Source organism: Micropterus salmoides, unplaced genomic scaffold (genome assembly GCF_014851395.1).
Source record: "Micropterus salmoides isolate LMB-PRFRI ecotype aquatic unplaced genomic scaffold, ASM1485139v1 Ms_hic_scaffold_1, whole genome shotgun sequence".
NCBI lineage: Eukaryota > Metazoa > Chordata > Actinopteri > Centrarchiformes > Centrarchidae > Micropterus > Micropterus salmoides.
In genome coordinates this window covers 48,672,845-48,696,279 of record NW_024040040.1, presented here as the reverse complement: position 1 = coordinate 48,696,279, position 23,435 = coordinate 48,672,845, and the positions used below count along the sequence as shown (strand labels likewise).

The following is a 23,435-nucleotide window of genomic DNA, read 5'->3' as shown; positions in this document are numbered from 1 at the left end:
AAGTTTTTTTTTCATCGTTTATTGATCGTTGCTTACTTTTCAGAAAGGCATGTGACAGAAACATGCATTAAAAGATATTATGCAAAGAGACACTCAGCATAATTATTTATCTAGTAATAAATTATTTATTTCCCGAGTTGAGCGCTGCACTACAAAATCTGGTAAATACCCATGTGGGGGGAGTGGACTGTGAAATGTTTATGATAGTGTCAATTTAGTCAATAAAAGCGGATGTATTACCTGCTGAGCACTTCCAAAAGTAAGTGCTCACAGACTAAATGAAGTGTCATTACTTTGGCTGGGACAGGAGGATCCTCAGGGTTTTTCTTGTGAAACCATCATCCAGCACTTCCCACACAAATGTCACTGTACATTAGCGGGGACTTGTGCCCACCAGTGAACATGCAAGACATTTACATTTTGTGAACCGGTTTTCTCTGTTGCTTGCAACAACCACTATTCTGCATCTTGTGTGAAGATATTGGGTCAGGATGTAGCTGCATGCACTCTCTCATGCATCTCACAGACTACAGCGCCAACACGGCAGCAGACAACATGCAGTCAATTAACACTACAAAACAACTGGCCCCCAGCACAGCACAGGCTCCAGCATAACCTCCTTGTAAGGATAAAAAACAACAACAAAGTTTTATGTGCTGAAGCCCATCAGGACAAACAAGAATAAAATCAATGTCCGGTGAAAACACACAGTCAACATCAGAAAGGCTAAAGTCACGGAGAGACCTCTGCTTTGTATTGGAACCTACAAAACCAACACAGAGTTTCATACTATTGGACAGGTAACCTAAAATTTCTTCAAAGCATGTGAGATATATTGTGAAGGTTTGCTATGTCTTTACACTTGTTAAAGCACTTTGTAACTTGTTTTTGAAAAGTGCTCTACAAATAAAGATTATTATTATTTTGCTGGCTCAAGTTAGACAATGTTAGTTCACCAGCTAACGCCGACCAGCTGCTAATCTGTTAGGCCTATCCGGTGCAAAATACTACAGTTGTATTTCTTTCCACATTACTTCCCCAGCTAACATGACCCATAATCCTATCCTGTGTACCACCGGTATTATGTCAAAGTGTTGATTTTAGCCAGCAAGAATAAATAAATAAAGATTTATTGTTGTTTTACTGATACTCAGGTACACAGCTTCTTCACCAGTCTCAGTCGCTGTAACTTACGTAACCCACATAATATACAATAATGCAACATAACAGCACAGGACAACATTCACTAAAGTAATGTTACTTCCTGCAGTCTGTTATAAAGTGTGGCAACAATCTCATTTATAAAGTTCAACCCTTCTCACTAACCGTTTTCATCCACTACATTTAGCTGTGTAAAAAAATAAAGATAGTTACTGAGAAGTAGGAGGCGAGCTAATGCAGACTAAATGCAGTAAATGGCGGATGCATACATTTGTCCAAGACTACTGCTTTCAAGTTACTTCTGATTAAGTTAGTCTATCTATGTTCTTAACACAACACTGTCAATCTGAGACCCATCCTCAGATAAGTTATTAGCAAGCAAGGAGCCTAGCTCCTAGCTAGGATAGCTATGTTAACGTTAGAATACAGCTGGGTTGTGTAGGTTACCTCCCTAATTTTGCTTAGTTTATGTACTACTTTTCCCACATTTTCTCTTATCTTTATAATAATATATCATGATTTATTTGTTGATATATTCGGTTTTCTTAATCTGTCTGTAAAGTAAATAAAGTTATCAGATAAATGTAGTGGATTAACAAGTACAATACTTCCTTCTGAAAGTAGGAGATACCCAATTACCTCAAAATTGTACTTAAGTATAGTACTTGAAAGGTTTACTTTAATGCGATAGCGAAAGATTCACTAACTAAAGAGCAAAGTAGCAGTTCAAAACTAATCTATGCAAATGATTATCCATTATTACTATTCAGACACCTTAAGAAAATGCTTTTGCTAAAAAATACTGCGGTGTCATTGAAAAGTTGCACAAAAGAGGACTTGCAATTTAGTGAATCGGCCCAAATTCAACTTCCTTTTATGTTCAGAGCCCAGGTGCATAATGAAATACTAATCACAAAGCTTACATCCTAAGTGAAGATGACTTCTGAATTACCTTTGATTTAAAAAAAAAAAAATCCTTTCTCAAGAATCAGGCTGGGCTAGCAGTCATAGAACAAAGATGGTTACAGGTTGGTTTCAGTTGGATTGACATCATTTCACCATGTGATCTCTTACAGGTGCAGTTCCTTTAATAGCTACGGTGTCCATTAACAGCTGTACAAAACTGTCATCATGTCCTTGAGAAAAGACCTGAACCTATAGCTGCAGTAAATCAGTGAAATGTATGTAAATGAAACTAAGTCATTATGGATCAGACTCTGCCCTCCATATCTGCAAACCTTTGTGTGTAATTATGTAAAGATTTTAGGGTTATTGTATGAAAAGGTGACTACAGGTACTGGTAGATGCCTCCTACTTTTGATGGTGGGGCTGACACACTGAATGACTACCTGTAAGACATATACAAGTCATGTATGTTAATAAAATGATGGTGTATGGTAGTGTCTTTACATGCCCACAGATACAAACATCTGCCATATAATAGCCCAGCACTGCACCATTGCCAAACATCTGAAAATGACGGAGAATCATTATTAATTTACTGCTGTGCTTTCTACTGAAGCAACAGCTTTGTTCGATTATTCTATCCTTGCAGTTATTTAACGAAAGACATTGAGACAGCCGCTGCACTAAACTAGAATCAGAATCATCTAGAAATAAAGCAAATGTCACTCTATATTATTTAACTGCTTCCTTTCAGATGTAAAAAAAAATGTTACTGTATTTTAGAGAAGGAGAAAACTATTCGCCCACACAGTTCTGGCCTTGACAAAACCATTTTTTTCAGCTGACAGTCAATTTTTTATGTGTTTCAGCTATTCCAACAATACACAGTTTTTATTGCAAACAATGCTGTCAGAGATGAAGCCAACACAAAAGCCACAATGCAAATGCAAATGCTACACACCTGGTAGGTAAGTATTTCTGTAAAGAAGAACTGACTAAAACTGCACTGATTTTCTTTTTTTTATGTTTGCATTATTCAGCAAAGTGAATTACTTTCCTTTGAAAGATCAACATCATTTCAACATGTGATCTATCCCTAATGAACCTGAAACAGCTTGGTTCAGTCAGTCAAGAGGTAGGTTTATGTTGTAAAAGTCCAACAGGTGGTTTGGACCCATTCCCCAACATCCCTGATGCCACAGAACCCACTTAAGCATCAGATCGTTGTATTTTTTATACACAGTTTAATTTAAAGGTTCAGTGTGTTAGATTTAGTGCTATCTAGTGGTGAGGTTTGTGAATTGCAACCAACTTTCCAGTCTACCGCTGCCCCCTACCCTTTCACAGAGCGTATGACAGCCACGGTGGCTGACAACAGCACAAAAGGTCCCTCTTCTGAGACAGAAGAGAGTAGCCGGTCAAGAAATGAGGCTTCTTTAGCTATATTTATTAAGAAATTATATTTATTTAATTATTCAGTAAAACAGCATGTTATTGTGACTTGGCCACTGACGGGTAACATGGAAAATGTAAGCCAAGAGTGTGTAACATTGTCACTGTTTCTGCACCACAGTCCATTGTAAACCATGCATTAGATAAAGTTTATACAAACATAGACAAGGAAAACATTTTCATTCTCTTTGTGTTTATGGACCCTCTCCGCCATCAATAATATCTGGCCCACGGTCAAATTATGGTGCTTTGATAGTGGCAAAAAATATAAATAAATAAATACTTTGATAACGTGCTGAAATAGCCTAAAAAGTAAAAGCGCAAGAAGCTTGTTTACTGTAATGCTGTATTTGGAGTTGAACTGAGCTGAACGACATTAAAATAGTCTGTAGCCTGCTTGACAAACCTCTGAAATAGCTGTCAGAAAACATGATTCCCCTAAATGTACTCTGTAGATACAGAGAAATGAAAAAGCATTCGTAGATTGAAGGATACGGATCAAACGCCGAAACACAAACAGTGCAGCTCATGCCGTGATCTCACGGTCATGAGGTCACGGCATGTGGGATCAAACACTCACCCCTTGGGTTGCAAGTCCATCACTTTACCAACTGAGTTAACCAAACAACATGTAGATTCAAGTCAATATTATGTATTATATTCTCATCCACCATCTAATGGTTGAAAATACTGCTTATTTGCAGACCTCTGCTGTGTATAATTACTACTTCTTTCCCTTTGAACGTACGTATTCAACATAGTGATGAGTGTCTACACCGCCTGAATTCTACCAGAAGTAGAATAAGAAGAACGTAATGACGAAACACGCTCTGTAGCGCTGTTTGTCCGTTTTCAGCTACTGTAGAAACACGACGACACAAGGTGGCGACATCCATGGAAGGGGGGGCCCGCGGTTATGGAGATATAAATGGCTCATTCTAAGGTAATAAAAACATAACGGTTTATTATATAAGGTCTTTATAAACCACGGGAAACATAGTTAAGGATCTCATATTGCATTTCTGCCGATAGATCCTCAGAAATATTACACACTGAACCTTTCATTGATGTAATTCAGAATTATTGAATTTGTTGTAATAGGAATTTAATTTTGTGATACAATGGGAAAATGATTGAAACTTTTTAATAGCTAATTAATTTTAACAAACTATATTTGAAGTTAAACAAGACCACATTCATTATTTTTGGTAATAGTATAACAGACTAAGAAAACAAACCGAAGATAATATTGAAACTGACAGAGTGTTAAGACAATTTTCTTTGGGTGGCAGTGTAAATAGAAAATATGGCTAGAAACCACATATAAATTATGTTAAAGAGGTCATAGTATGTTTTTCCCTTTGCTTTATTGTGTTATATATCTTTTTTATCCACTCCAAAGGGAGTTACCATCTCCCACAGAAAACACTGCTCTGAAATACTGGAAAACAGACTGTAGTCCAGGCTTTACTTGTGCAACCTATCTGTGTCACTTTGTAACATGTATCATAATGCTTACCAAGCATCTAGTGTGGCATGCCCTCAAAGCAAGCTAGTGAGAGAACCTCCAGGCAGTTGATGGACATAAAGATGATGTAGAGACAGTGCACAGTCAAAATTTTACGTAAGATCGATCAATTTTTTACGGATTAATAACTCTGAAACTACTCTGAAACGTGTTGCTCGAGTCTAGGTTGAGAAGTTGGTTTGGGCTGTTCTACCTGTGTTTGTGGATCAGACATGTACGGGTCAAGCAAAGTCAAGGTTACAAGATTTATAAGGTCAAGGATCATTAACCATCCTATTGTTCACTCATGCATTTCTTACTCTATGGATGCCTGGGGAAATACATATAAAACAAATAAATATAATCATTGTACTTTAAAGAAGAAGGCCATCTAACTCTAGTAATCAAGAATCAACTAAAGCACCTTTTTAAAAAAATGACTTGGTAGAAGTATATAAAAGTTATTCAAAATGCAAAAGTCAGTATGATTTGAGAAATGTATGCTTAAGAAAAAGACAGTGACCAATGTAAAAAAAAACCATTGCATTTATGTTAATGGAGTTAATGTTTGGCAGATTTGTAGCTCGCTCAAACTTTTAAAGCAATTTATTAAACACATATGAAAATGTTTAAAGACTTCTAACCCTAGTATGTAAGTAGTGTAAAATTGTGTCTGTTAGATTTAACCTTGTGTATTATGTGCTTATGTGCACACATGCACACAAGCACACTTACCTTCAGCATACACCTTTTGCTAGTTTGTAAAGGATCTTCATGTGAAACTAAAAGCAGCGACAGGGGACGGGATTAGAGTTTTCAGTGCTCAGCTAATGTGGTCTTGTCATTGCCATACATAGAACTATATCAATCATCTATCAGCAGCTGCTGTTGTTATGCTAGCACAGCAAACAGTGGGCAGACATCCGCACTTGAGCGTTCCTTTGGGAAGGCAAGGGAAATCAGAGAACTAATCAGCAGCAGCTAGGACTGTGGAGGTGAATGCAAGTGCAACAAGCTGGTGATGCTGATGGGAGCTGACATTGAGAATTGGGAGAGGATCAGGAGACACCCTTACTTAAGGAAGCCGTTTCCTTAGCCTGGAAAACTTTGATTTAATGTAATGGAGTCCTCATCAGGAGGGTAAGAAAAAACAATGGGGATTTGGATTTTTGGTTTGCCTGGAAGGCCTGTGAAATTAAGATAAGAAGATTGGAATTGTTGTTTGTGCGTACACAGTAGTAGAGAACTTTGGCTGTGAAAACACATTTCTGTATTTCCCGGGTAAAATGCTTGTTCTTGTTTTTTGTTGTTTGCACAGAGTTGTTTGGGCTCTGTAACAACAGCGTTATTACAGCCCCAGGGGTGTAGATAGCAGGTAAATTAATACTAATGCTATTCAGAGATGTACAAATTAGCCTGCTTTTTTTTTCCCAGTGGCTTGTTAGGGAGGAAAACCACATACACACACACACACACACACAAACAAACTCACAGAGAAACGCATTTGCATCCATCCCGAACATACATGGGTATAAGTAAACATGACACACCTCTCCTCCCCCAGTCATACATACAAATACACTACACATGAACAAACACCTATACTTCTTAATCTCTCAGCACCATAAACACAACCAGGGAGTGAATTATGAAGTGTGAGGACTTGGCTTGGTATCAGAGGGAGGCTACCTCATTGCTTGTCGGGATGTTAATTAGTTTGGCCTGTTTGCATTTTTATTTATCTGGTGCAGAGAGTTTGAGATGATAATCCTTTCACACTGATATTAGGAGATAGAGCTTGAGCTCAGATGAGATTGGCCAGAGAAACTGCTGCTTTTCTTAAATTATTCATCAACATCGCAGCTCTGAGTGACAACCCATGCATTTCAAAGTCACCAACCGTTTATCTGGTCAAGGTACATGTTGGGGATGGATATCGGCATCTAATAACTTACCGCCGGCCGTCCCCTCTCTGTCTCACCTCCCATCATCAAACAACCCCGTGATATACTACCCCCAACTCTGTTCCATTCAGTTGAATTAAAATGCTATATCACTCTCAATAGCACATACTGTATGAAGATGTATTGATATGCATCCAACACGGCGCGTGCAATGAGAAGAGATGACAGAGTGTCTGGACTGCATGTGCACCTGCCACAGACTGTCGGCCAAGTCAGCAGGGCGAGAGACGAAGATGGAGATGAACAGAGCTAACCCCCCCACCCCACCCCCCCACACACACACACATATCCCTCGCTGCGTGGCTGATTTACAAGTTATGGCCTTTTTCTCCTTCATTCCACTGTCATTGAAAAAGAGATTAGATGGGGCCGATTGCTTTAGACATCAAACATCACAGAGCCGATCCGTCATAGCAGTTGCTTTCAGCGCAGTCTCTTATGTAGAGAGTTTTCTGGATGCATTCACAGTAAGAAAAAAGGAAATCACACTATGTGCCTTCCCGGCGTCCACCCTCTTCCCCAGCCTCTAACCTCCCCCGTTTCTCCATTCCACAGTCAACTGATGCTCACTGGGATGTAAGGGCGCTATTTTCTCCCTTACCCCTCCCCACTTCTTTCCCTCCCTTCTCCTTTTCTTCCCCTTTTTTCTTTCTCCCTTTTCTTTATCGCTAACTTGTGAATGGCAGCCAATCAGGGGCAGAGTCGCCTCAGCTTCAGCCTCAGTGACATCCACGGCCAGAAGTGGTGCACTGCTAGAGAAAGAGAGAGGAGGGGATGGGGGGGGGGGGGGGGGGGGGGGGGGGGGCACAGAGAGAGAGAAGAGATGATAGAAAGAAAGTGTAGAGGAGGAAAGGGAGAGAAGCCAGCGAGCGGGGAGGAGAAATGGAGCGAGGGAGGGCAGAGAGAAAGAGAGAAGCATAGAGCGAGAGAAGCAAGCAGGAGAGTCTCTCTCTCTCTCTTGCACACACACACACACACTTACACACACACACTCCCATACACATTCGCACCAGCTGTGCTGTTGTCAGTCTTGGAATGTAAGCACTGCCGTGAGGAGTCTGATTCTCTACCGCTAAGCACTGCTAAGGAGTAGGAACACAGTATCGTGCACACAGTGACACCGACGGATGCTAAGCTGTGAAAATCAAAAGGTAAGGGCTTTTTCTGATTAATGTTTAAGGATATATTTTTATTTTGTCTGCCTCCAGACTCCAGGGGATGATCTGCTCCTTGCACTGTGACAAACCCAGACTAATGCAGCAGTGTGGATATCTCATGAAAAGTGTTGCAACTTCAAAGAGGCTGATAACAGCTAAATCGACTGAAGTAGGAAATGATTAGATTTGCTGTTCAATAGTCTAATTTGAATTTGTCTTCAGAATTTATTTATGTACAAGGTGTTTTGAAAATGAAATGAATGGAACTGTAGTGGTACCAGCGACATTCTCAATAATGAGTTGTATTTTTTGACAAATTTGAACTTTAAGCTAATTAATGATGCCTGATACAACAAACCTACAAATTAGTATGAGTACACATTTTTAGCATTTGTGCATTCCCTTGGAATTTTCTAATAGTCATCCCATGACACCTGTCACACAGTGAATAACAATGCATATGTAACTTTAAGATGGGCATTATTGTTCGGGCTCATATTGTGCTTTTTTAAAAACTAGCATTAACTTGTCACTCAATCCAAAGTGCTTTATCCAACTGAGTGCTATTTTGACTCCATACTGTGCACATACAGCTTAAGTGCATGTACATGCGGAGATGCATGCGCCTGTGCAATATATGTGAATATCTGTAAGTGTCTGTGTGCACCTGTTCAAGTGTCCGTGCCAAGCTGTGTGTGAGTAGACGTATTTGTCTGATGAGAGGCAGTGAGGGTGAATCATACTTGTGATGTGCTCCGGGCAGATGTGATGGAGAGGCACTGTACCATTCATATCTCTAAAAACGCATGGAGGTGTCTATCGTGGTGTTCGAACAGCGAGAACGAGACTATGTACATGTGCATATCCTCCACAGCACAAACTTAATCTGCCCCATACTCTTTCTAACCATCTAGTGCTTTGTTTGTTGCCTTAAACACCAACAGCTTTACAGTCACCGGTGATATTTTATGGTATAGTAGTGGGCACTAGGTCATCCATGTAATGCCATTATTGTTTAGTGCAAATTAGCCACTAACACGCTCCCAGAATTATTGTCAGATATGGAGTGACCTTTCAGTGTTGAAATAAAAAAGATGTGGAAATCCATTCTCCCACACAGGCACAGAAGCTCTCATGGGCATTCACACAGCTGGTTTTAAAGGATTAAGCACAAGTATTTATTCATAAAACACTGCATAATGTTAGTGAGGAAATATACAACAGAAATGGGGGTGTTTTCTTGGCAAAATAATGGAATTAATGTGGACATTTTCGTTAAGCAGTTCTAATTAAAAAAAGCAAATTTTTATATTCTTACAGTATCTTTTGCCAGTGTGTGTTTTCCTGTAGTTTGGCTATGCTAACCTGGACAGACTTTCCTTCACACAGTTGTTAGATCTTTAGCATGTTTACTTGATAATTATTACATTGTTAAAATTATTACACACGTCCAAAGGCATCCCAATAAAAGAAATTTACATTTGTACATAACAGAGTGGGTTTTTTGTTAGATTTTCACTCTGAACATACCCTTTTCAAGAAAGAAGGCCCTCCCTCCCTTTCAGAGTAGCTTTTCAACAAGGAAGTGTGCACTGTATCTATCACAAAATTGCTTAGAGGATTTCAAAACATGAGTAAAGCTTGCTGAGGTTTGCCAAAGACTGCAGCCAGTGGAGGCAGACTTGGGAAGGTCTAGGGCTCCACCAAGTGGAGGTTTGCTCATGTGCTGCCTCTTGGTGCATCAACGCCCCTCATGCCAGATTTACGCTCTCTGTGCTAGCCTGTCAATACCAGCAAGCAATCAGTGGAGCTACTCAAACTGCCAATCACCTAACACTAGTTTCTTTCACCCAACTCAAATGTGTGGTGGGTGTTTGCCCCTACAAAAATACTGCATAAGAAGTCGTAAATCATGTTACTGTATGGATTGTGAGGTTAATCACTGAGCCTAATCATGACACCAGTATGACATTGCAACCCCCCCTCTCTCTCTTTGTCTTTTCCTCTCCCAATTGTTTTTGTTTATGTATGGTTCTCATATAATATAGTCACTTGTTGAATTCTTCAACAGTACAAAATCAGACTATAATTTAAATGGTGTTTGAATGCCGGCTGTTTCAAATGAGGTTGATATGTAGCAGTTACAGTACAGTAGGAGGTTTTGGATGGCACATCTTATATATTAGATAGTAGATCTTAATAAAATTATGCCGGCTCATGCTTATATAACGCTGCACCTGTGTATGTGTGTGTGTGTGTGTGTGTGTGTGTGTGTGTGTGTGTGTGTGCGTTGATTTGCTCTGGAAGGCGTGGGCTTCTACAATAATGCTCTGTGAACGTAAAAGTAAAAAATGTACATGCTTATTTTATCAAAATATGGCTGCAAGTCTACTGACTACTTTAGGACATTTTTGCCTTTGGACTAAATGGGAAATGTCATATTCAGGAGGTTCTGGGTGAAAGTACAGTGTTACATTAAACCGTGCACACCAAGTTGTATGTTTAAAATAATCGATGTGCCAAAGGCTGCAGCAACGTAGAACAGATGGTCAATTTAGGTGTTTATAGCATCCCATGTATAGAGGGTAATCAATTTATTGTGCGTGCAAGATCCCTTAACCAGCCAGACTGCACATTGCATCTAAAATTGTTGTCCTGCTAAAGTCACAGAAGCCATAAAAGTGCTTAGTTGCAGTGCTCAGTTAAATGTTTGCGGGGAAGCCTGAATGTTCAATTTTTGGATGCATGTGCATATAAATTATACAGACCAATGTGCAAGGCTGTGCTTTTCTAGGAAGCATATCCTGATGAACAGCTAGTTTATCTGATCAAAGATATTCTTATTCAGCAAAACAAGAATGTATAATTTTGCAGATTACAGAAATAGAGCACAGCGGAGCTCTTGCCAGAATGTTTTCTTAGCCAAGATTAAGAATAACAACCCTTGACAACACTTTAAAAGCATATTTAACAATTATGTCCCTTCACATCTCTGTTTTCAATGCCAAGCCATATAAGCTGTCTACAACTTAATCCAATCATAAACAACTTTTTTTTAATAAACCCCACTATTTAATAGGCTGCATAAGTTGAGATAATTCTGCTTGATTGTATAGGATCTGGCATAAATTCAGCATGCTCACTCATCCTTTAATGGAGTGTTTGGAAGAATTCTGAAAAAACACACTGGCCTAATGCTTAATAGGCACGCCACATCAAAGATTAATATCCACAATGCTATTAAAACTCAAGGACAGGCTGGAATGATAATTAGAAAATGCAATCACAAGCATCAGACTAGATTAATTGCAAGGCGGCGTTTCCTGATTTCGGGACTGCACGTGTCTCACTCATGCCACATTATGGGAATGCACAAGAAAATAACATAAAAAATGTAGCACTGATGAGCGATTTACAACACTATCTATATTTTATCTCCTCTTCTATTCTAACAGTAAGTTAAAATCTCAGTAGTTTCTGCTCTGGCGTCAGAAAAAGACACGGTTGTGATTGGTATTTACATTATCTTGTTCAATATGTTTATAGATTCTATACATACAAACCAAGCTCTGTGTCTAATGTCAAAGTTCATCCATAACAAACTTGGATCAACTTTTCTTGTTTTTTTTACACATTATTTAATGTTATTAAAAATGATTGCTGATTAAATGGATTCAATTGAGTTATCTGTCTGAGTGACTAAGAATGAGCAATGCCTTACATTGAGATGTCATTACTGTAGCTCAGCCATTTGATTGTCTATTGAAAGGATTCCATTCATTTATATATTGTACTTCACTTTTAACAATAGATCCATAATACTAATTTGTTCATATTGAATGCCTCCACTGACATTACAGTCCTTATTTAAAAGCTCTGAACAAAAGCAGAGGAATTGCTAAACTAGCATCCATCTTTACAAAGCATTCCCTAAGGTATGCAGTGAATGCTTGGCAGGATAACTCTAGTATTCTAGCCTTTATATGGGAACCCTACTAAATGGGCTCTATTAGAAAGAAAGATTTATTAGGATTAACTTCCAAAAGCCCATAAATTATGCATGCATACCTAAATTACCTATCAGGATGAGTCCTTGTGGGGACACAGCCTTAGTGAACTATCTGAAGAAGACTACCACAAAATACCTCATCACAATTGTGATGGTTTTGGGAATTCATCACACGATTATATTGATGTTGTTCTTTTGGGCAAATAGTCTATGGGGTTAACTATCAGCGATGTATGCATAGACGAAATGGATTTCAATTTGGGAGAAAATGGTTAAGAGGGATGAACTGGATGGACGAGATGAAAAAGACACCTATTTTTAGAAAGACAATTAATCTCTGCATACAGTAGTGTAGGTTGCTCTGGAACTGAATGAGTATTAACCAGGGGATACAAATAAAAACTGCGCAAAAGGCACCACTTCACCGTTCGGTAAAGTGTTTTACAGTGGTGCCTTTTGCTCATATCTTCTGCTCCTAGAAAAGCATGTATTATGCTATTCAAACATACTCACGGGCTGTGAAGCACTGTTTGCGTATCACCAGCAATGCAACTTATAATTAGTGCGGCTCACTCCTTCTCAACTCAAACACAGGGAAAGGAGGAGACATGACAGGGAGTTGTAGTTGCAGTGATGAAACTTTATTTGAATTTGACATCCACTAAGTTGTTAATGCACTGTGATGATACATTTACATGGCAGTGGTTTTTTATTTCAGTCACTTCCTTACGAGTTTGCCTAATGACTTGTACTGCGTTAGTTTTGCTTCTGTTCTTATCGTTAATGTTTTTGCACCTTTGTGAAAGAAAATATACACTAAAAGATTTCTAATGTGGGGTTGAATAGTCTTTTTCATTTTTTCAACCAGTGTATTTAAATACAGTATATGAGGTCACTGAAAAATCCCACCACTGAATTGGGACTTTTAAACTGTCCTTTTAAACACTCACACAATGCAAATTGAAGGAATTCATATTTGCTGATTGTATAATTAGCTGCCGCCCTGGTAAAGTGTGAACTGAAAGAGAGACACAGAAAAGCATCTGTGTGTATACAAGTGTTGCTCTATGATTTAAAGCCTAGTGTAAAATAGATAAGGAAGCGTCATAAAAGACCTTCTTGACTGAAGTTTCCTCTTTTCACAGGGATCTAAAGGACATCTATGAGAGGAATACAATGTCTGTTCTGGTGACACTGCCGTCCAGTGTTCATCCTATCAGAAGCTTTTTACCATAATTCTGAAGTCATCAAGGACATTTCCCAGCTGATTGGATACCATGATAACCAATCAGGTTCTGCTCCTCCTGATGCTCTCTATCCTGTGGCCCAGTACTGCCCTGCCTTTCACGCCTGGGAATATTGGGAATCTGTTTGGGATGCCAGAGAGTGATGGGAGGATTCTTCAGCGGTCCAAACGTGGATGGATGTGGAATCAATTCTTTCTGCTCGAGGAATACACAGGAAATGACCATCAATATGTCGGCAAGGTAACGTGTCCAAACACATTGTCTGCAGACTAATTATAGAAGGTTTAGCTTGTTGAAGTAGTTTTTGATGTAATTGGCTGAAGACGAATGGGCTGCCAGAAATCTTGCTGTTACAGGCACAGTTAACTGGAGCTATCAGATACACAGCAAGTGCACACAAATTGCGGTCTTTGCCTCAAGTCTTCCACAGTTCTTTTGAACAGTACTTTCTAATCACATTGACTGAAAAACATTCTATTAAATGCAAAATCATAATTCCACTGACTTCTTGTCAGGCAAATGCCACCAATGTAATAAGAATATATCATTGTTAACCAAAAACAACAATCTGTAGTTTTATACAAGTGTCATAATCACTGCTTAAATCATTCAGTAACACCAAGGGTACATGAGTCATTGGCAAAGCCCTATTCAAAACTAGGGTCATAAAGGTAGGGGAGGTACATGGCCATTGTGAAAAATGTCAGGCTAAAAGAAGCAAAAATATAATAAACAGAAAGCAAACTCTGACAGTCATAATTTCACAGTGTCCACGACTAAAACATGTTTCTTAGGGCCGAACATGTATTTAAACGCATTTAATGAAGCTTTCCTTTATGATGTATAATCCCATGAGTCATTTCACACACAATGCAAACACATATGGTAAGTGTAAAAATTAATATCCGGTCAAGGCTCAGACAAGTCCTACTCAAAACAGGCGTAAGACTTGAACCAGTCTCAGGTGGTCTGAGACCTTATTTTAAAACTACAGCTCTTGCAAGACACTTTTCTCCCAAGAATCCCTCAAAAAAGGAGAGTTTCGGGACAGTACTCCTCCCCACCCACCCACCCAGATCAGAGAGGTTCTTGTCAGCTCACCCGTGCTAGCACTATAAAGACAGGTGTGATGGGGAACGCTACAGTTATCAGCTCAAGGGAGGGAAATGAGGTGACTGTCGACAGCCAATTTTCTCAGAGGAAGTTGGCTTTCATCACACACCTCATTCTCCGGAGTAAACAAGTGTCTTGTGCAAGGTTGAGTAGGGGGATATGACAACTTCTTTTGCAGCAACCATCATCCTGATGTGGTGAAGAGAAAAGAACAGCAAAAATAAATCGAATAGGGAGAGAGGAGGACGAAGAAAACATATCAATCAAGAAGGCCAATGAAATTCACCTTGTTGTGTTATGTGATGTGATGAAGCAGCAAAGCAAATGCTAACTATAAATGGGGCCATCCCTTGATATGGCAGTGACTAGTGCGATGTGGCTTTCTTCTTGACTCTTTGATGCTTCCTGGCATCCAACTTCTGCAGCATGACAGCAATCGCATTCACCAGCTCCCCACTCTTCCTGTGTCCAATATCATTCACTACCAAACTGTCAGAAAAACATGAGGCTATAATAAATTACCAGGTAGGGATAGGGCCACTACATACTGCCACTCTGCTTTACAGAAAAGGTTGTAGCGATCCGTATCACTAATTCCATCAGTTTAACTTTAGGGTTTTAGACAGAGGCAGAGACAGGTGTAGAGCGAAGAAGGATAGAAACATTGATAGATATACTAAACAAGCAGAGCTGCAACAACTACAATTTAGTGAATAGCCCAATCTGTAACCATTTTGATAATTGCTTAATCGTTTCAGTCATTTGTCGAGCAAAAGTGTCAAACATCCTCAGGGTCAAGCTTTTCAATTGGGACAGTTTGTGTTTTTTCTTTGTCATATCTGACAGTAAACTGAATATCTTATGGTCAAAGACTATTAGTCAGACAAAACAAGCAAATTGAAGATATTACTGGTTTTGGAGAAATTGTGAATTTTAATTTTTTCACAGTTTTTACAACAACATTTTATCGACTCAATTGTTAATCAATTAATAATATGCAGATGAATCAATAATGAAAACAATTGTCAGCCGCAGCCCTAAAAACAAGTGGCTGGATGAATGGATGGATGGAGGGATAGATGGGAGTGGAAGGGAGGGATAAATAGAAAGAGAGAGAGAAAACAAGATGGAGAACCAAGCCCAAATGCAAAAAGCACTCTCATGCCCAGCATGAAGCCATCAAAGCCTTGATGGTCTTCCTCATAAAGACCATTTAATGGCCTTTGCAGTGCACTGTGGTTAGACCCTGTTTATTTCACATTCAATCAGACCTCTCCAATCAACCCACACACACTGACTGTCACTTGAGGTTGATTTCTAGATTACAAGCAATCAAATCTGATGTAAAGAACAGCCGCACTCTTGGATGGCCTGCTTCTTAACTGAAAAGTAAGCAGTGCACTACTGCGACTGCACTACATAATAAATGCAGCTTATATTGCTTATCAAGGTGCTTAAAAGACACACTGCTTTGAAGCTTAAATACTGAGTGGTGCTGACTGATACCTCACAGTATGATAAGGAAAATAACTGCAATAGTAAAAGTAAGGTTTCCAGTAGCACTGGGGGGAAAAACTGTATGTTTTACAATTGCCAATCTACTATGCAGTGGTTGTGCATGTATGCAGCATAAAGCCCTCACTTCTCATTTTAACTGACTTTCACGGGGCCATTAATGAGTGTGAGCACTCACTGTGTGCAGCTGTGATGCCCTACTTCTTAAGCAGGGCTGTGAAGTGTGAACACTTGCAATGCTGAGCAATACAACCACAAACTTTGGATTCTGGAGCATTTGAGTGGCGTGTTTGAAGTGAACAAAATCCTATTAAATTCCTGGTACATTGTATTGTCTTGTGCCTTGTAAAGAAAATGCGCTGCTCTAAATTATAATATTCAAGGTAGCTCACTTTGTTGTGTTAATATTCTGCCAATAAGCATCCTTGAGATTTTGCAAGGCCTCGCTCGATACATTTCTGCATGGATTTTGCAGAACTTGTATGAGCTATGGAAAATACAAAGCATACTAGAGATACTGTACGCTGTAACTTAACATACATTAAAGTACAGTGTTCCAATAGTAAAGAATGTCTTAAGAGACAGAGGGAGAGAGTGAGGAAGAGTAATTATTCTGTATCCGTCCTGCGCTCTATTTCGCTATCTCCTCTTTGCAGCACCGAGCAATGCTTACCAGAGACCTGACAAGAATTGCCAATGATTTTGCTGCTTTACTGACAATTCCTCAGTGTTTGTGCAAGGCGATTTAACTCATCAAGGCTCTCTTCTGTGCTTCTGTTGTAAGGCCTTGAAAAGGCTGTGTTTGTGCTGCAAGGCCTTGAAAGGAGAGCCACTAAATCCCTGCAAATATAGTGCGGTAGTGCTAACATTTGATTTTGTTAAAGCTGTGTGAAAACACTTTGTGCCACACTTTGTCAATAGTATCAGTGCCATATTTTTCTAGCTGTAGTAGCTGTAATAGGTTGACACTGTATGTTAGATGCAAAGTTTAGTGCATTTTGACATCAAACTCACTTCTGTTATATATGTCAAGAAAAATCAATTCTGCTTCTGTTCTACACTTTAGGCCACCACACTGTATGCAGTAAATGTATTAAATCTATTACATTTCTATGGGATATCCCTGCAGAAATCGAATCTGCTACGTTGCTGGCATAGTGCCTCACCGATTTACATGTACTGGAGCATATCTCATCACAACTTAGAACAACATTGCTTACATTTGCAAAACTCCTCCTTATTTGCACTACCACTCGGTAAGAAATCTATATGGCCATGGGGAGAAGATCTGTTTACCCATATGATTAGGAAGCTGGCGTTACGGAGACATCCAATAACTAGCAAAAGTGCATGAGGTAAGGGCTTGCATGCTCCCTCGTCGACTAAGGGAAATATGTAAAATGTATACCACAAGGTTCTGCAAAGACTGTAAAATTCCTATTACCGTGTAGACAGCTTGGGTGCATAAAGTACAGGATCATTTGATGGCTTGTTGTTTTTGCTTTTCAGGTATTTTTTTACAGGATTAACAACCACGACTCGAAATGTGTTAATAATCTGATGAAAACTGCTGTAGAAAACAATAAAAAGATTTCCTGTGGTCTGACATTGCATTGGCTTAATTATCAGACTGGCAGCACAGAAGTGTGTTTGAATGGTAACAGTTCTGAATAAATATATATATATATATATATATATATATATATATATATATATATATATATATTCATTCTTATGTCACAGAGCAGGTCAGCATTGCTTAGTGAGTCTGTGCTAATGCCTCCTACAGCCAATGTACCACTACAAAGAAAATAAATTTCAAAGTTTTTTCCTGGGAGTAAATATGCATGCCACAGATTTGAAGCCCGTATGAAAGCAAAAAATCGTACAAACACTCTCCTGTGCACCAAAATTAGTCTGTCATTCATGGTCAATAGCAGTAACAGTATCTGCATCCATAACATAAATCCTTGGTCTACAGCTTAGGATACATTTCATATTCACAAACATTACAACAGACTGTCCCAGAACATATATATGTAAAATTCAAGCTCAGTGGTATCCCTCTTTAATAGACTTTGGATAATGGAGTTCATCAACACAACGGCAACTACTGTGCATATTGTTCATTTGAACTTGACAGCATGTTGTTTTCACATGCGTTCCCATTTTTAATTCTGCCTGAGAATATCTAGCACTCTGGCAATACATTTCTGCTTCCCATTCAAAGTTGTACTGTTGACATCACTCTTCCAACTGCGGGGAAAAATAATTAGTTTTCTCACAGCATGCAGACATTAATATTAATAAGTTACTGACGTACATTCTGTGTCCCTAACTACATGTCATTTAAAATGTGAACCCATGAGATAGTGCTCTAAATATATCTGCTGACAGATCCAGTACAGTAATGAGCTTGAATCAAGTGTCTGTCACAGTATGCCACCATTACTCCTCCATGACACTTAGAGCCGCTTCAAGGTGATGGATAGGTCAGAGGTGACTAATTTTAGCAGTTGTTGCTGTAGGTCAGGTTTTCATCATTTTTCAAAGGCACAATTTGGAAGAAAAATCTAAGACTAATTTGATCAGAACTAATGGAGCGTGTGGGTGCCAAGGCAATATTCTGTTCGGAGACTGAAACAGATAAATTCCTCAGATGGTTCACACCATTATCCCAGTGTTTGCAAGAGTATCACATTTTTTTTATACATCTAGACTATTGCCTAAATGTAGTCCCCTTGCCAAAACAGATTTAATATATTAATTCCCAAGAAACTAATGTAGCATGTACTGTTTACTTAAGTGTTAAGTGTTTATGAAGGCGTGTATTGATAAGTTTGGTTCTTAGGCCAGTCAAGTCAAGTCAATTATATTTCCATATCGTAAGATCAAAATTTGGCTCATGGGACTTTTCTGTAAAGCATACACACCACTGATCCTAATCCTTTGCAACTCCAGTAGGAGTTTAGCAGTTTTTTTCCTGCTAAAGAAAACTGTAGCATAGCCATAGCCAACAATACTATACTATCGACTTGATGTAGCAACAAGGAAGGCAAGGATTTGTTATTGTGTGGAGAGGTGATTATTGTAAATATCCTGGAAAACTTTCTTTTTTCAGTAGAAATTGAAAGCAAGAACAAACAAAAAGCAACAGTATGTACCTTTGCCAGTGGTTACACAAAATCTTAACAGGGCGCAGGGTTTTCTTGTCAATCTGATCTGCATGAGAGAAGAGTTTACAATGCCCCAAACTAGAACCCCACAAAACATGATTTTATTTGTACTAGTCTGACTCTATATTTTGTCTCCCTCTCTAATTTCCAGCTGCACTCTAACATGGACAAGGGTGAAGGCAATGTGAAGTATGTTCTGACTGGAGACGGGGCAGGCACGCTGTTCCTGATTGATGAGAAGTCTGGGGATATTCATGCCACCAAGAGGCTGGACAGGGAAGAGAAAGCTATGTACACACTCCATGCAAAGGTGTTGGATAGGAACACCAATGCAGAGCTGGAGCCTGACACCGAATTTAACATCAAAATTCACGACATCAACGACAATGCGCCAAAGTTTGAAAAGGAAATCTACTTTGCCAGCGTCCCCGAAATGTCTGAAGTTGGTAAGCTGAAGTTCTACAAAAACAGATTATGATAATCGATGAATTGTTCCGGTGATTTTTCAACATTTTCTGGTTCAAGCTTCTCAAATGTGATTGCTGCTTCTCCGTTTTATATAATTGTAAAATGTTGGTTGAGCTCTTAATGGGACAAAATATGCAAGATTATTATTTTCTTCATAGACCAAAGGATTAAACAATTAATCAAGAAATTAATCTGCAGATAAATCTTAAATAATCACTAGTTGCAGACACATTTATTTTTTTATTTAAAAATATTGGAATTATGTGATTAATATAAGTTAGCAAGAAACACTTTTCAGGCATTGTAGGAAAACCAAACCACTTTTCACAGTGCTGTTCACCAGTCAGCTGGCCCATTGTGACCCTGTATTTGGTTCTTCAAAGTTAGTTGCTCTTTTTGTGATTGTTATTTGTTTGGTCAGGCTCATTGGGCATTCATGACAAGTAATGCCATTTGCCATTTTTTAATAGGCAGCAGAAATATTGAAAGATTTGATTGTCACAGTCTTTCCAATTAAGGATTTGCTTCATTGCACTCCACTTCACTCCATTCAAGTAATATAAATAAGCCAATTGGAATGAATATAAACAAAGCTTACGGAAATAATGCAAGCAACTTGAAATCAATCCTCAATTATGCAACCACAAATTAATACACGGGAGTAATCAAGGGTAAATCAAAACCCAATTGTCTATATGACAATTAACAATGGCCTATTTGGAATTCATGATGCACTGTTCTTAGATTTCTCTCTGCATGGATACTGGCAAAAGGTGGGTCAGGGTCACCACTACTCGTCCCCGGACTAATAAAGTGCCTTATATGTTCAGACTGAACACACTAGTTAATCAACCCAGCCAGCCATGAAAAATCAGCATCTCCCTTTTATGCTATCAGTGCTGGGACTAAGTGGGACAGATGTTCAAGGGTTCATTAGTATGCACGGAGACAGACAGACCCAAACAGGACACGGCAGAGGTCTCCTGAATGCCAAGGACAGTATTTGCAATGTGACATTACCGAAACACTTGGGTGGATTATGCGGGACTCGGTGACAGGATGTCGGAGAGGAACTGCCTATGCTTACATATTTATTAATTCTGCTATTTGTATTTATTTAGTATGCAAATCACACATATTTGAGCGCATATCACTTGATTGTTGAGATTCATACGTAATGTGTACATAGAGTCCCTGTGGTTGGATTTATAATGATAATGAAAGGTGATACTGTTTCATACAGCCAAATAACATGTTCAGTGAATGTTGTTTGGTCAATTCCTAGCTGGAAATATAACACATAATGCCCACAAGCTGTTATTCTACAGTGTCCACGAGCACAGCAATTGTATTCCAGCTTCATGGCAGAAGCTTGTCAGTACGTCCCTAATGTTGCCACACCTCTGGCCTGACAATAGAGGTCAGGAAAAAAATGCATCACTAATATGATCTTGCTAAGCTAAGGCAGCACTGATTGTGTGAGTTTGTACATGAGTCAAAAAAATAACAAATAAATAAATAATAATAATAAAAAATAAATATATTATATATATATATTTATTTTATTATTTATTTCCAGCCGAAAGACAGTTGCAACAAACATGTCCAGGTTTATTAACTGGCCACAGTAAAATATTAAATTCATCAGACTTAGTGCAGACCCTGTGATATATTACCTAGCAGGGGGTGGGGGAAAAAATCGTATCGATTCATGGACGATGAAGTACCGATATTTTAATATATAAATTGCAGATGGGAGTTTTAACTTTTTGGTACTAGAATAATAAAATCTATTGCTTTTTTAGTCCACTACAAAACTTAATAAGGACCATATACAGGACTGAAAAAGTGATATGAACAAACAGAGTACCTTTTTAGATAAACAGATGTTGACAAAGTTTGATTTTAGGGACCTAATTGGAAGTTGGAAAAAGGTAATAAATTGCAATATATCTCAATATATTTAAAATCGCAATAAAATCGAATCGCAACATAAATATCGTGATAATATCATCTCGTGGGGCCTCAGGTGATTCTCACTCCTATTACCTAGGGAGAGAGAATTCTTCACGTCTTGATGACGTAGAACTGTTTAGTCTCACTGACATTTAAAAGATTCATCTACTAGGACAGAAGTGTTTCAACAAAGCAATCATTTTCACCGAGGTGACAGAAGAGGCCCAGTTTTAGTCTGTAAGCACTTGTTGTCTGTTTAAAAAGGGAAGGATTTACTACTAACGCTATGTTCATGATTCATTTTACGAAAGACATCACTGCCTTTCTGTAGGCAACTAATTTGATTGTCTCCAGAGCCCTGCTGTTTGACATGAACATTAGAGATTAGTCAGTGTGACTCACTGCATTTCTGGATAACACGGTGAGGTTTACAGCAAAGCCTCTCTATATGAATAAATATTAAAGTGAATAAAAATCAGTTGCTTGATCATGTCTCGTCTCAATACGCCTGGAATCACTGCGTTCGCATTAAAATTGACTTGGCATGTTCTTTTTGCAGGTACATCTGTTGCCACTATAACTGCCACTGATGCCGATGATCAAACGTATGGGAACAGTGCCAAGCTCGTATATAGCATTCTGCAGGGACAACCCTATTTCTCTGTGGATTCTGAAAATGGTAAGCCAAGCCCAGCAGGATCTCTTAGTTGCAGTTTCTAATGTTATGCAAACTTGTAAACAGATCTCTTGCGCTGCTCGGTTAGTGTTTCTGAGAATTAAACAAGCAGAATAAAAATACAACTGCTTGTCAGTGCTGCTAATTTTATAAAACTCAAGGTTTTATTTCACATAAACTGTAAACTATATTCAGGAACACATGAATGAGGTGAATTATTTCCGCTGTAACTTATTTTGTGAAATGTGTTTATGTCTGAAAAATGCATCTTACAACTTCTCATTAGGTAAAATATGTAGGTCTAGACTGGGTTGCACCAGCTGTTGGTACATTATTCACTTAGGAAGGGCAGTATGCACAAACTAACTACTAGCTAGTCTCAAACTAACAAGTCACTAAGTCCGGTTGCACCAGTCAAACATAAGTGATGTCTTACCTAGTAAAGGCTGTGTAAACAGGTTACTAAGCTACAACCAACTGGCAGTGTCCAGTCAGAAAGCTTTCATTAACCTAAACAAGGCAGCGTCACGTTTCAGCAAAAGATCCATCATAGCACTGAATAACATTTTCAGCGTTTACAAGCACTACGTGGTGGTATGTTGCTCTTAAAGGTAAGTGTTGTTACACACAGTATATATATATATAAGAGTAGTATATGAGCATTTATGTATTTTATTTAATTTGTGCAGTGTAAAGCGAGTGACTTTTAAAATTAGGGTTGTGCCACCCAACTTTTGGGTCAAATCTTAAAAAGGCATCCTTTAATTTAAATACGTTTATATCAAATTAAAAATTAAATTAAATAAAAATATATAAATTTTGCCGAGAATAGGCCTGCACACTGTGATTGCAGTTAACACCATTTTGATCTGACAAGCTGGATCACTACCTGCGTCTAAATAGCCTAACAGATTAAGATTACAGTTGTAGTGAATAGTTACACTCTGACCCCCACAGTGATCTGCAATAGCCTTGCAGTTACTGTGGTATACTCTCTAATTTGGCAGTTAAGCTTGTGATTTTTGATATTTAGGGGTCGACAAATTACATGGACAAGTGTCACAGGGCAAAAGAATAAACTTAACACATGAAGGAGTCTTGTGAAGAAAAACAAATCACTACTCTAAC

At 38.7% G+C, this 23,435-nt stretch overlaps 1 protein-coding gene across 1 annotated transcript in view; it reads left to right on the top strand.

Moving 5' to 3' along the window:
• The first annotated feature begins 7,985 nt into the window (after nucleotides 1-7,985).
• The window catches only part of cdh10a (cadherin 10, type 2a (T2-cadherin)), a 28,940-nt gene continuing 13,490 nt past the window's right edge, over nucleotides 7,986-23,435 (top strand). Inside the window, exons 1-4 of the mRNA XM_038732030.1 lie at nucleotides 7,986-8,141; nucleotides 13,302-13,643; nucleotides 19,359-19,653; nucleotides 22,191-22,310. Coding sequence (XP_038587958.1) covers nucleotides 13,434-13,643; nucleotides 19,359-19,653; nucleotides 22,191-22,310 — 625 coding nt within the window. The 5' untranslated portion in view covers nucleotides 7,986-8,141; nucleotides 13,302-13,433. The remainder of the gene's footprint in view (nucleotides 8,142-13,301; nucleotides 13,644-19,358; nucleotides 19,654-22,190; nucleotides 22,311-23,435) is intronic.